Source organism: Engystomops pustulosus, chromosome 3, assembly GCF_040894005.1.
Source record: "Engystomops pustulosus chromosome 3, aEngPut4.maternal, whole genome shotgun sequence".
Lineage (NCBI taxonomy): Eukaryota > Metazoa > Chordata > Amphibia > Anura > Leptodactylidae > Engystomops > Engystomops pustulosus.
Window position 1 is genome coordinate 215,263,621 of NC_092413.1, and position 14,276 is coordinate 215,277,896.

The 14,276-nt window shown below is 42.3% G+C and overlaps 1 protein-coding gene across 1 annotated transcript in view; it reads left to right on the plus strand.

Moving 5' to 3' along the window:
* Positions 1-10,208, plus strand: part of LOC140122943 (uncharacterized) — a 51,795-nt gene extending 41,587 nt beyond the window's left edge. The window contains exons 13-19 of the mRNA XM_072144186.1: positions 47-196; positions 3,371-3,531; positions 6,203-6,379; positions 7,382-7,523; positions 8,522-8,706; positions 8,902-9,043; positions 9,450-10,208. Of these exons, the coding sequence (XP_072000287.1) occupies positions 47-196; positions 3,371-3,531; positions 6,203-6,379; positions 7,382-7,523; positions 8,522-8,706; positions 8,902-9,043; positions 9,450-9,628 (1,136 nt within the window). The 3' untranslated portion in view covers positions 9,629-10,208. The remainder of the gene's footprint in view (positions 1-46; positions 197-3,370; positions 3,532-6,202; positions 6,380-7,381; positions 7,524-8,521; positions 8,707-8,901; positions 9,044-9,449) is intronic.
* Positions 10,209-14,276: the final 4,068 nt, after the last annotated feature.

The following is a 14,276-nucleotide window of genomic DNA, read 5'->3' on the forward strand; positions in this document are numbered from 1 at the left end:
AGAGCTCAGGTATATGGAACCAATTTTTTGATTTTTACTTTACCAGGTGTTGTCTTCTCCAATGGAGAAAACTGGAAGGTGATGAGAAGATTTACTCTCTCTACACTACGAGATTACGGAATGGGGAAGAGAACCATAGAAGACAGGATCATAGAGGAATCTGAATGTTTAGTCCAGAAGTTCAAGTCATATAAAGGTGAGTCATTTTTTATAATCAGGTGCAATTGTTTTGTAAATAAGATAAAATGTATGTGCAGTAAGTTACATGCAGTGCCCTACTTACAGACGACCCCTAGTTACAGACGGACCTCTGTGACCTCTGGTGAAGCTCTATCGATGCTGATAATTGACTGTACTTTATTCCCAGAATGCAATGATCAGCTGTAAAAGTTGTCAAAGTTGTCAGCATTCTGAAATGTCTTTATTGCTCATCAGTGTCCCCATGACAAATTAAAAAAAAAAATCTAAAAAAACCCCCCCGGATTTACACTTACTACGTACCTGTTCTGACTCACAAACAAATGTAATCTAAGAACCAACTTACAGCACCTACCATGTATGTAACCCAGGGAATGTTTGTATTGTTATGAATCACTAATCAGAGAGTTAAAGGGGTTGTCCACTTTCAGCAAGCAATTGAAATAGTTTGAGTAATGAAAAGTTCTACAATTTTCCAATATACGTTCTGTATCAATTCCAAAATGTCTAGGTCTCTGCTTGCTGTCATTCTATAGAAAGCTTCTATGTTTACTTCCAGTGCATAGAAATCTGTCCATGGACAGGCGGGTGCATGAGCCGTTATTATGGCAGAGAATAATGATAGTAAGGACTCGTGCACCCACCAGTCCATCCTATGACCATGGGCAGATTTGTATCTACTGAAAGTAAACATTGAAGCTTCCTATAGAATGACAGTAAGCAGAGATCTTGAAAACTGTGTGGAATTTATACAGAAAGTATATCGGAAAATTTTTGAACTTTTCCTTACTCAAGCCATATCAATGAAATAAAGTGGAAAACCCCTTTAGTGTATAAAAAAACAGTTAACAGGCTACTCTTGGGAAAACTCATTTGGCCTGGGGAAGGGAGTAACACAAAAAACATGCTTTCTCCCCCAATACATTGGGGCACATTTACTTACCCGTCCCGCTGACGCCGCCGATCCGGAATGTCCGACGAGGATTCGGAGCTGCCACGATTCACTAAGATCGTACGTCCAATTTTTTGCATGTGTCGCTTCCCCCGCTGAGGTCCGCCGGAGTTCTTCTTCTTCTTCCCGGTGCATGTAAGTGCTGATCTTGCGACACAATTTCATTTTTAAATTCAGCGGTTTGTCCGAATCAGTTGGGTTGTCCAACGGCCACCCCCTGATTTGTGTCGCTTGCAAGCCGGCGCCGATGCACCACAATCCGATCGTGTGCGCCAAAATCCTGGGGCAATTCATCGCAAAAGGGAAAAACTTGGGAAACCCATAAAATGCGTCCGACTGACCCTTAGTAAATGTGCCCCAGTGTGTCAATCAATTCACTGACATTCCTGTATAAGCCAACCAGTGGCTTCAGCGGATCTCAGTAATGTGGCATGTTTTTGTCAAGAACGCCCATTAAGGACACTTATTGGCCAGAGAGACTTCCTACCCAGCAAACCAACACTGTTTGTTTTGTTCCTTTGTTGTGATGTCCCAAATAGAGGTCAAATAAAGCTTTAGAAAATACTAAAAAATGCAGTCACTAAAAGTCTCAATCACCCTTATATTCCAGTTTTAAATATGTGAAAATACCTAAATGAAAAAAATATGAACAGAAAAACGATGAAGGCCTCATATGGAAGGAGATAAAAAAAAATGTTTTTTGCTTCCCATTTGGATGCTTGAGGTTTAAAGTGAACCTGTCACCAGGAATGTACATTTTAGCTGTTGACAGGTTTAAATAGCTGATGCTGATTTTGAAAATCCCTTTGTCAGCATTCTGAATCATTTTTCTAATTTGTAAAAGTATAATTCACATAATTTGGCTCCCTGCCAGCAGCATTTGGTGAGTCCCAGGGGGAGAGCAGACACAGATAGACTGATTGCAGCTGCCTCCCCCCACTTTCACTGGGACTCATTGCATGCTTCTGGCATCTAGCCAGGTAATGTGAAATAAACTTTTGAAATCAGCATGGCACAGGCTATTGGTACCTGTCATCAGCTACAAATGACATTCCGGGTGACAGGTTCACTTTAAGAAATTCTGAATCATTTCAGTGATGTGTTTAAGTTTAATTCACATAATCTGGCTCCCTGCCAGCAGCATGTGGTGAGTCCCAGGGGGAGGGCAGCTGCTGCAGATTACGTGCATGTGTTAAGATTGGTACACAAAAGACAGGGGATAGTGTGCCCTGAGCTTGCCCCAATCTCTGTCCCTTCCTATAGCCCCCCCACGCTAAACCGTGGGGCGACTACTTGAAGACTCGAGATACGCTGGATAAAAGTGAGGGAAGGGAAACACAAACAGACTGACAAACATAAAACACAAAAGAATCGTAAACAAGCCGGAGTCACAACGAGAGGGTACGTCAATAGCAAAATCAGTAGGCAAAGAGTCAAAGTCAAAAACTAGCCGAGGTAACAACAATACAGATACAGATACAGAGCAATACAACCTAGTAGCAGCGAGTGGAGAAAGGGATTTTCAAAACACTGGCACAGGTGACTAGTGAAGCTGCAATTTATGCAGCCAGAACTCCACCTCCAGAACCTGATAGGAGCTGGACAGCATCTGGGAATTAACCCCTCATGGTGCAGAACAACCAGGCACCAAGCAGAGGTTCAAAGTCCCAGCCACTCCTAGACAGCGCGAGATCTTAGCAGCCGCTGCCCAGGACGAGAGGTGGAGTTTGCGCGGATACGCGCCGGGGTTCGGAGAACGCTGCTGGTACCACCAGAAGAACCAGAAGTCCCAGCAATCTCCCTAGCGAACCTGACAGCATGTTTGCCTGTGTCTCAGTCTCCTCATGCATTCCTCCTCTACTGCAAATCGTCCCCTCCTTCTCCCACATGGCAGAAAGTGGGGAGAGGGGAGGAGCTGAATGAGTGTGGAGGAGGGGAGACTGAGACACAGACGCACAGGCTGCAGCTGCCTCCCCCTATCCTGCTGGGATTCCTTGCGCACTGCTGGCAGGCAGCCAGGTAATGTGAAATTAACTTTTAAAATCTTCATAGCATAGGCTATTGAAACCTGTCACTCGGTATATATGAAATTCACATGAAGTAACTATTAAGTGGATATGAATTCAAATTTTCTTATTTTAAATCTTAAAATTATAAATACTGTATATTTGCCCATAAATGTTAATGTCTTTTTATTAAAGCATGTACATTTTTTTTTAGGAAAGCCTTTCGATGACTTGACCTGTATTAATGCAGCTGTAGCCAATATCATAGTGTCTATACTGCTCAGCCATAGATTTGACTACGAGGATCCAACCATCCTGAAACTTATTGGTCTAATCAATGAAAATGTGAGACTCTTTGGAAGTCCTTGGGTCCGGGTAAGTAACAATTGAGCTTTTTTCCACTTTTTGTTTTATCATATTTCTCTGTATATTTGTTAGTAGTTATGTTCCGTTCACCTTGAGCTTTACTTTGGTTATACCAATTCTTCAAACAAAGAGATAGCAGTATATAGAAGTAGCTGTATACACTCATATATACAGTGTTTTCCTCTCCCCTGTCATTTCCTGGTCTCTAGGGGAGGGGCCAGGAAATGCAAAAGCACTGGGCATACCTGGCCAAGTGCCAGGGCCCAGAGCTGCTGGGGGGCCCACATAAGTCTGTACATAAGGAATCCATGGGGATGAGGGGGGGGGGGGACTGTATCTAATGATTCCATAGGGTGTGAGGGGGCTGTATCTAATGATTCCATAGGGTGTGAGGGGGCTGTATCTAATGATTCCATAGGCTGTGAGGAGGCTGTATCCAATGATTCCATAGGGTCTGAGGGGGGACTGTATATAATGATTCCATAGAGTGTGAGGGGAGCTTATATAATATAACAATGGGGCTGTTTGTTATGATTAACCAGAGAACAGGAGACAGGCTTTTGTTTCTGAATTTTTAATGCTGCCACGTGAGTTCAATGCAAAGGGGCCCACTGAGGCTAAGTCGCCCAGGGGCCTACTGCAACCTGGAGCTGGCCCTGGGAGGGGCTGTACTTTATCACTTTATGGCTTTTTATCAGTGTCCACTTTAATGCTCTGGTGTTCTGCATAAAAAGCAACAAAGTCTTGATGTATTCAACCAGCATCTACAGCAAGGGTGCACAACCTTTACTGCTCCAAGCGTCACATTGTCACACTGCTCAGCTTCAAGAGGCCGCACTAGTAACCAACACCCAACAACCTCAATACATCACTAGATAACACCCCATAAACCTAATAGTGCATTCAGACAATAACTAACACAGACCCCCATACCAGGCAAATAATACATAATAATACAGACCATAGTGTCCAAACCAGACAATTAATAGGGTGACCCAAAAACCCTAAATAATAATGGACACCCCTTAGAAAACAATAATAATGGAGACACCACCTCCAGAGCAAACAGAAATTGCCAACTTATACCTTTTTATTGTACTAATCTAAAAACAATTCAAAATGCTAAAACAATGGAATTATATATTTTTTAAGTTTAATAATTCCTTTATAAGCATTCCCATATATATATACACCATTAGAAAAATAAAAATGTTATGGCTTTTAAGGTGCATCATGGCAAAGCAAAAAATAATTTATGTTGGCCTTAATGCCGAAATAGCTTTACTACTTAAAGGGAACCTGTCACCAGGAGAGCCATTTTTAGCACTCCTCCAGTCCCCACAGAGCATAGTACATACACTGTCAAAGTGTTTTGGTATAAAAAAAATAGGTTTTACAGAAAAAAAGATATGTTATATTGTACCTTTCATTAGCATCTGCTGTGTGACTAGGCAGTTGCCTAATGGGAGGGGCTGGAAAGGAGCAGTTCCCCCCCACCCTTGGGAAACATGTGACCTTTTCAAATATATGAATAACTCCCCTCACTCGGGATTGGCTGTAGAGGAGCAGGGGGGCGTTGCTAAGCCAAGTGATGGGTGTTTTCATATATTTGAAAAGGTCACATGGAGAAGCTGTTCCCCATGGGTGGGGAGGGGGGGGGAACTGCTCCTTTCCAGCCCCTCCCATTTGGCAACTGCCTAGTCACACAGCAGATGCTAATGAAAGGTACAATATAACATATCTTTTTTTCTGTAAAACCCATTTTTAATACAAAAACACTTTGGCAGTGTATGTACTATGCTCTGTGGGGACTGGGGGAGTGCTAAAAATGGGTCTCCTGGTGACAGGTTCCCTTTAAAGGAAACCTACTATCAGGAATCTACCTATCAAGGTAGATCCGAAGGTGCTTTCCCATTAACATCCTAAACTATCCTTCCATAATCCTATACCAATTTGTAACCTTACCTACACTTTATTTATCTGATATGCAAATTTCCCAGAGAGGCTACTAGGGCATGGAGTGGCCTCTCCAGGGAGCGGGAGCAGAGGCTACACCCCAGCAGCCTCTGCTAACCCTCCCTACCGGCACATGGCCAAGTTGAATCTGGTGCGCAGCCGGCTTCTGGAGCTCTGTGCATGTGCAGTAGCTCCGGCTTCAGTGTTTCCCATGGCCGGAGGCGTTCCAGATTCAACTTCCCTGAGTACATGTAGGGAGGGATCGCAGAGGCTCCACGCCCCAAGAAGGCTTTCCGGAAAATTAGCATATTAGAGAGATAAAGGTTATAAATTGTTATAGGGTTAGGGTAGGATAGTTAGTGTTTCGGATAATAATGGGAATCTACCATTAGATGGTAGATTCCTGATGGTAGGTTTCCTTTCATGGGTTGAAAATTTAAAAGACTAAAAGTCGGTACTAAAGTGGTTTTCCCATTAGGGACATACCATATCTCAGATAAGGGGGTCCGACTTCCAGGAACCCCTGCAGGCACTGAAGAAGAGGGGCCCTGTACTGTTGACCTCCAGAACCAGCATGTCCTTGAGCCGAACTTAAAGTTTCTTTGAAGTCAATAAAGCACAGGACTGTTTTCCTGTGGACAGGAGATAAATGCCCTTATGGGGACAACTCCTTTAACCGTTGTATATTAGGCATGAATATCAATAGTGTTGTTGTTGCTCTTAGCTGTATAACAGTTTCCCGTTATTGATGGACTGGCTACCGGGACCTCATAGAACAATTTTTCGGAACATGAGAGAATTTCAGAAATTTCTAAGAGCCACATTTACAAAGCAGAAGAAAGAACTGGATGTGAATGACCAGAGGAACCTCATTGATGCCTTCTTAGCCAAGCAACAAGAGGTAAGATACACAAATCCTGCAGAACCCTTTCAGATACTGTCATACAATTTTTCAATCCTTACTGGTTAATGTTACATATTTTACTAACCTCAACGGTATCCTCTATGCTAGTGGCTTGTCACTACTGATATAACATAGGACAAGCACAATGTTCTTCTTATGCTCATCTCACAACCATCTCCAGGACTTCTTCTGTTCATCACCCATACCCTGGAACTCTCTACCATAATGGGGCACATTTACTTACCCGGTCCAGTCGCGATCCAGCGGCGGTTTCTCCAAAGCTAAATCGGGTCCGACCGGTATTCACTAAGGTCCGTGCACCGATATCCACTAGGTGTCGCTGCTACGCCGAGGTCCGCTCGATTACCCCAAAGTTCACCTTCCATTTCTTGGTGCAGGTAAGTGCGTGTCAAGCACTTTTTTTTAAAAAATACTGCGTTTTTTTCCGAATCCGTCGGGTTTTCCGATGGCCAGGCCCCCGATTTCCGTCGCATGCAACCCGGCGCGACTGCGCCAAAGTCTGAACTCGGCGCAAATCGGAAATCATCGGGATACCGACAGATTTGCGCTATTCGGACCCTTAGTAAATGACCCCTAATGTTTCAGACAGTCCACCACCGTCCAAACCATCAAGTGTAGCGTTACAATACACAATAACCCCAGTGATAGGCTCCATCACTCATTCCCTCCATAAACCCTCCTATATAGGTTGTAAGGTCTCAAGGGCAGGGTCCACCTTAAACTTTTTCCGAGTTCAATTTTGTTTTGGGTCTTTTTACTTCCATCCGTTCTAATCTTAATGTCATGTATGTGATCCCCCCATCTAATGTGCAGCACCATAGAGTTAATGTTCTTTTATAAATAAATAACACTAATGGGGATAAAGAAAAATGGCATAAAAACTATATAACAATATATCATTTAAATAATAGAATGTCAATAATAACAATGAAACATACAGTTGTGTATATGGTTTTGTTGTTTTTCTGTGCTGTTCAGGGAAAGCCGGAATCCACAGAGTATTACCATAATGAGAACCTGACTGCTCTGGTAGGAAACCTGTTCGCTGCTGGGATGGAGACCACCTCAACCACCCTGAGATGGGGTCTTCTGCTGATGATGAAATATCCAGAAATTCAACGTAAGAATTATTTAAAATGAAACCCAGTAAAGCATATTACATTATCAAAAATCTAAATAAACACCAAGGGTAGGAAAGGGTTCGTTTTGTGCTTGGAGGGAAACACTTTATGTAAATTTTTTTATTTTATTTATATTTTTAATAAATATTTTATATACATGTTCCCTTTTTTTAAATTTTTCTTGTACCCTATTTCACTTAATGATATTTTCCTGGCCATTTAAATATTTATGAATTATACATAGGATAAGTCATTAGTAGTTGGTCGGTGTGGGAGCTTCTGGTGGCACCATTCAGCTAAAAGCAGCGATGCAGTTACGTTGCTTCACTAAGAACAAAGCGCAAAGCAGGTGCAGTTGTATTTCACTTTTATGAGAATCGGACCTCAAGTTCTGCCATCAGGCCGATAATCTGTATATGGAGTCAACAACTATACCTTTATACAACAACTAGATTTATTTAGTCTGTAAAAGAGACAATTACGAGGTGACATGATTAATTTATTTAAATATATGAATGGTCCATACAAAAAATATGATAGTAAGTTGTTTTAGCTTAAATCAAATCAAAAGACGAGGGGGCACTGTCTCCGTTTGGAGAAATCAAGGTTTAATCATCACGGGCGACAGGGTTTTTTTACTATGAGAACTGTCAATCTGTGGAATATCCTGCCTCAGGCGCTTGTCACAGCAGGGACAGCAGAGAGATTCAAGAAGGGTCTAGATGCCTCGTTACACCTAAATAACATTGATGGCTATGTTATATAGAATTGTTTCCCCTAAATCCCTTCCTCATCCAATCCCTTCCCTTCCTTGGTTGAACTTGATGGACAAGTGTCTTTTTTCAACTGTATAAACTATGAAACTATCTGCTTGACGTTTTATTCCTAGAGTATCGGTGCTCCACCACCACCCATCCCAATCAACTATTGCTAGTTCGTTAGTATTCAAACAACCCATAAAACCTGAATAACAACAAGTCTATCTACTTCCTGGCAGAGAAAGTGCATAATGAAATTGAACAAGTGATCGGATCAGCAAAACCTCAAATGGAGCACCGGAAACAAATGCCGTATACTGACGCGGTCATTCATGAAATTCAGCGATTTGGGGATATTGCCCCAAATAGTGTTCCCCATTCAACTTCTGAAGATGTCACATTCCGAGGATATTTTATTCCAAAGGTAAGAAACAGAGTTCAGCTTTATTTTAGATCTGTCCAAGTGGGAGGTAACTAAGAGGAAGCTAAAGGGTCATGTGATCCAGGTGGGGAAAGATCCTCTACTTATCTATACATCTGGACATGACCAGAATGATGATGTACAGTGTATATATATTTATAGCATTCAATATCGGATTGATTCATGTTTCCCTTCTAGGGCACTATTATTTTCCCATTGCTGCACTCCGTCCTCAGAGATAAAGCCTACTTCAAGAAGCCCGATGAGTTTTATCCAGAACACTTTTTGGATTCTAAGGGACATTTCAAAAAGAATGAGGCCTTCATCCCATTCTCTATAGGTAATGGACGACCCCATCACCTCTTTAGACTAATCTTATAAATAGTGGCTAGCTCAGTGCATCGTATAGATGTTCTGTTGGGGCTCAACTGAGAAGGTATTTTGGGGCATGAAACTTAGAGGTGGCACATGTGGATGTCATATCGTCCATACAGCTTGCATTCTGCTTAAATTTGGATCAAACAATTATATTCCATAAAGGGTTATGGTTAGTTCAGAAAAATGTAGTTGGAAGTGTTGGAAACAGTCATAATACATGGTAGAAATGTAATTTCAGGCTCTTGGGCATCAAGACAAAATTTGTACAGATAGACACCAAGAGTCACTTACTAACACAATAGAATAGTGGGAATCCTTTAGATATCATGTCTTCTTCTTCAATAGTCATCTCTCTTCTTTCCTTGTAGGTAAGCGGAGCTGTGCTGGTGAGACCTTGGCTAAAATGGAATTGTTCCTGTTTTTTACTACCCTATTACAGAATTTCACTTTCCAGCCAACACCTGGAGCTAAACTGGACCTTACTCCTGCACTGGGGTCTACAAACTCCCCCAAACCCTTTAAGATTTGTGCAATATCACGTACATAGAAGATGATACTTGTATTTCATCAGTATTATTTAATTTGTTTTCCAACGACTCAATTTAAGTTACTTGCTGTCATTAGTCAATATTAGTTGAGGTAAAGCTGACTGTTGGGTTCGTCTAATGGATTAATGGCAAGCTTTTACTGGTACAGAGCTCTAAATACATTGCAAAGTTAGATTGAGAAATAATTAAAGCTGCCTGATACCAATAGGGGGAGCTCAAGAGCTTACTGCATACTGCAGGTTAATGCGTACATAAAGGCAATGAGCTTTATGTGGACACACTGGCACCAACATTTTCAGACAAAATGGTTTAAAATTTATTCCTTAAATTCAGAAATTGCTGACAGTTCAAAGGATTATACCTCCAACATTGATAGTGTTGGCAAATTTGCATATTTTCCAGGCAAAATCATATTAGACAATTCCAAGTATGTGTTATATGTGGCTGTCAGGCAGCTCGTCTTCCTCAAATTCCTCAGAAGTTGTTTATCGATGTGCTCAACACATGGTAAAAAATAATTAATTGTGTGGAATCTAAAATAAATTCTATAAACTGTATATCTTGTATATTTTGTAATAAAAAAAACTTACAAAGCATCTCAGCGTGTTACGGACTTGTCATACGGCATTGTGTGTGTCTTCTGGTGTCTAACGATAAAAGATGAAAGTAAAATAAATTCTACATCTCCTAGGGATGGCTCGTCACACAGGGTTTGTTGCAAAACAAAATATTTAAGGGTTTTCGAACCTCCATTAAATGAAAGTCATTGGACTATTTTTGGTGCTTCCTTAGATATAAAGTGGCTGCACATACTCCTTTGGACCTGATCACTGTCCCAGGGTCTAGTGTATCTGATACCATTCACTGGGAAACTAATTTCGTGCCTTAAAGGTTTTAACCATTTTAAGTATATTTGGGCCCTGATTTGGGAAATGACACCCTTTTTCCCCTATCAGCTCTACTTTTGCAGATCTAGCATTTCCACCTTATGAAGTACACATTGTTGCTCACACTAGTCATCACTCAGCCAACCCCCTACCATCTCTATAAAATGTCTAGCAGACAGCCCCCCCACCATATCTATAAAATGTCCAGTAGCCAGCCCCCCCACTATTTCTATAAAACGTCTAGCAGCCAGCCCCCCATCAGATCTATAAAATGTCCAGTAGCCAGCCCCCCACCATATCTATAAAATGTCCAGTAGCCAGCCCCCCGCCATATCTATTAAATATTTAGCAGCCAGCCCCCCACCATATCTATAAAATGTCCAGTAGCCAGCCCCCCGCCATATCTATAAAATATTTAGCAGCCAGCCCCCCACCATATCTACAAAATGTCCAGTAGCCAGCCCCCCACCATATCTATAAAATGTCCAGTAGCCAGCCCCCCACCATATCTATAAAATGTCCAGTAGCCAGCCTCTTGCTATATCTATAAAATATTTAGCAGCCAGCCCACCTGCCCTTTCTATAAAATGTCCAGCTGCCAGGCCCCCCGCCCTTTCTATAAAATATCTAGCAGCCAACCCGCCACCGTATCTATAAAATTTCTAGCATCCAGCCCCCCACCCTATCTATAAAGTGTTTAGCAGCCAGCCCCCCTTCTTTAGAATTTCCAGCAGCCAGCCCCCCACCCTTTCTATAAAATGTCCAGCAGTCAGTCTACCCCTCTTTATAATGTCCAGCAGCCAGCCCCCCACTCTATAAATTGTCCAGCACTGCCATGTAGAAAAAAACAATAAACAATAAACTACTTACCTCCCCACTATGTTTATTTTGCGTCTCGTCTTCTGTCTGGCCCTCCACTGCAGCATCGCAGACAGAGACGCGTCCGCACATTCTGTGTTGGCAGAAAATGTCAAGGAAAGAGAATATCAGACAAATGTAAAGTCATGATATGGATGTTGTACAATATCGTCACTGAGGCTCAGTAGTGTAATGGTGTGGCCTCAAGAGGGAGCAAAAGATCTTCTTGTGCGTTAAAGAAAATCTACCAAAAGAATGAAGGATTGTAAACCAAGCGCACTTACCTGCAGGTGTGTGTCCCCTCTGGCAGGATCTGCTCTCTTATAGCTTTGGATACCCTTGTTTTTATGCAAGAAAGGCATTTAACAGTATGCAAATGAGTATAAGGGGCTCCAGGCTCCATAGGTTCCCCCTGAGTCCTTTCAGCTCATTAGCATAATTTTAAAAGTTGATTTGAGAAGGAAGGCGGCAATGGGTAATACGGGTCAACGGGACTGGTAAGTAAGTGTGCCCCATAGAGCGTTGTGATTACACAGCTCTCCAGGGACAGTACACGCTACATATGCGCCCGGTGGGGCTTTGGGGAGAGATGCAATACACTGCAACCGCTCCCCTTATCCGTCCATTGCCTCTGCTGAGAGCATACGTCGCTCAGGCGGAGGCTTCAAGAAGGGTACCTCATGTATATACTTATCATATACAAAAGACGTTAAAAGACCCAGCCTTAGGTGTTGCCCCCCTCAGATCTGTGACAACTTACCTTTGTGTATGTTGTTAATAATAATTATGTTAATCATATTTCAGGATTGTGGAAGGATTAAGTCTATTCTGCCTTCTGGTTGCTCCAGTTGGTTCAGAATAGGTCCAGTTGGTTCAGAATATATTCAGATTATATAATCTCTGATACTGATAACAATGACGTAACTAGACGATGAACAACCTGTCTAGTAACTAAAGCGTAATCCCATCGATGTTTTATGAGGCAGACTGGACAGAGGTCACATATCTTTACTGTCTGTGAATTAGCAAACGACTAGAAAACTTGGCCTCTATGCCAAATACTCTTCGATGTTACTCAATAGTAGTGTGAAAGGCTTCATGTAGCCCCAGGATATACATTTCTACATTTCATTATTCCACTTGGTGCCAAAGGTTGAATTGCAGCTTTGCAGCTCAGTTCTACTAAAGTGAATGGGTCTTAGTTGCAATTCCACACACAAGCTGTGGACAGGAGTGGCTGTATATATCTATAGATTAGCCAACAAGCTCAGAAAGAGTGGAAATTGATCCAATGTTCAGGAAAAAATTTCACAAATGCAAATTTCCTGGAAATTCAATGAAACAAAGTTTAGCTAAAATGGTGGCATATATCACCACCAGTTGCAGTTATTCTAAAATACAGTGCATAATCTGCCAGTTTCTAATTATTCTTGGAAATACAGTTTATTGGGGCTCGCCAACCGAGGCTAGTTTAAGTCCCGTTGGAGATGGACAACTACGGAACTAATCTAGGCAGGAATAGGACCTCCTCTATATTTTATGAGGTGGCCACATGGCTTGGTGACGGAATGGTGACAAATGGGTGCACATTCATCATAGGCTGTAACTAATTGTGCCACTGTATGATGCTGGCCCAGCTTGCTTGATCTATCAGAAGCACTGATGCGTCATGCTGCTGAAAGTCAGACCTAGTGTAGAGTAGCACCATAGTCTGTACCAGTTCACAATGCCCCCTGCCTGCCCATTGCACAGCAAGGTATCACCACCTCCACGCCCAATTGGCATACTAGTTTACAGACTGTGATACATGATCCACATGGTGTGCTCACTGCACTGCAACCGTATATGTTGTAAGTGCATGTTGGCCATGATTTTTGGTGTCTGTACACCCAGCTGCCTTCGGACAGGTTTTGTGCCCTAGTGCAGTATTGTAATCTGGCACCTCACTTCTTTTTTCAGGTCTCAATAATTCTTGAGGGAGTCACCAGTTCCTCAGTTATTACATATTACAGGGCATAATCTGCCAGTTTCTAATTATATCAAGAAATACAATATATTGAGGTGTATCGTCTCCCTCAGCTACTGCTAAATACAGGGCATAATCTGCCAGTTTCTAATTATACCTGGAAATACAATAGATTGGGGTTCACCATCTCCCTCAGCTACTGCAAAATACAGGGCATAATCTGCCAGTTTCTAATTGTTTGTGGATATACAGGTTTTTCAGGAACATTGGCAGAAAGTGAGGGCCTGGGTGCCAGTGCTGTTTGGGAGATGCATGTCTTAGATGGTGGTGATAGCTGTATAGACTCTACATCTGATAATATGTACTGTATATACTGGCGTATAAGACTACTTTTTAACCCCTTATCGTCTTATACGCCGGATATACGGGGGCCGCACTGTGTGAGGTGTTTTTTTTCCCCGTCAGCGCGCAGAGAGCCGCTTCCTGGGATCGCCGCGCATGCGCGGCAGTCCGCCTCTCACAGTCATTAGAAGAGGCTTAGTACGCGCTGACGGGGCGGCGCGCTGTATGCTAATGCAGCCGCCCTGTCACAGCGGTCGGCGTCACAGAGCTGGGGGTCACAGGCGGCACTTACAGAAGCATGTCGGATCTTCATTAATATCGCAGCTTACAGTTATGATCACCAGGCACTTGCTCTCTTGTTTGTTTTGCAAAGTTTTAAGCAGACTTTTTTTTCATTTGGGAGAGGGGTAGTCTTATACAGTGAGTATATACCAAATTCTATATTTTTAGGGCAGAAGTTGGGTCGTCTTATACGCCCAGGTGTCTTATACGCCGGCATATACGGTATGTCATATTTGTGTAACCATAAGGCTGTAATTTTTTTGCCACTTCTATCTATTTTATTATTTTGTTAGGGATTTATTTTGGTTATGC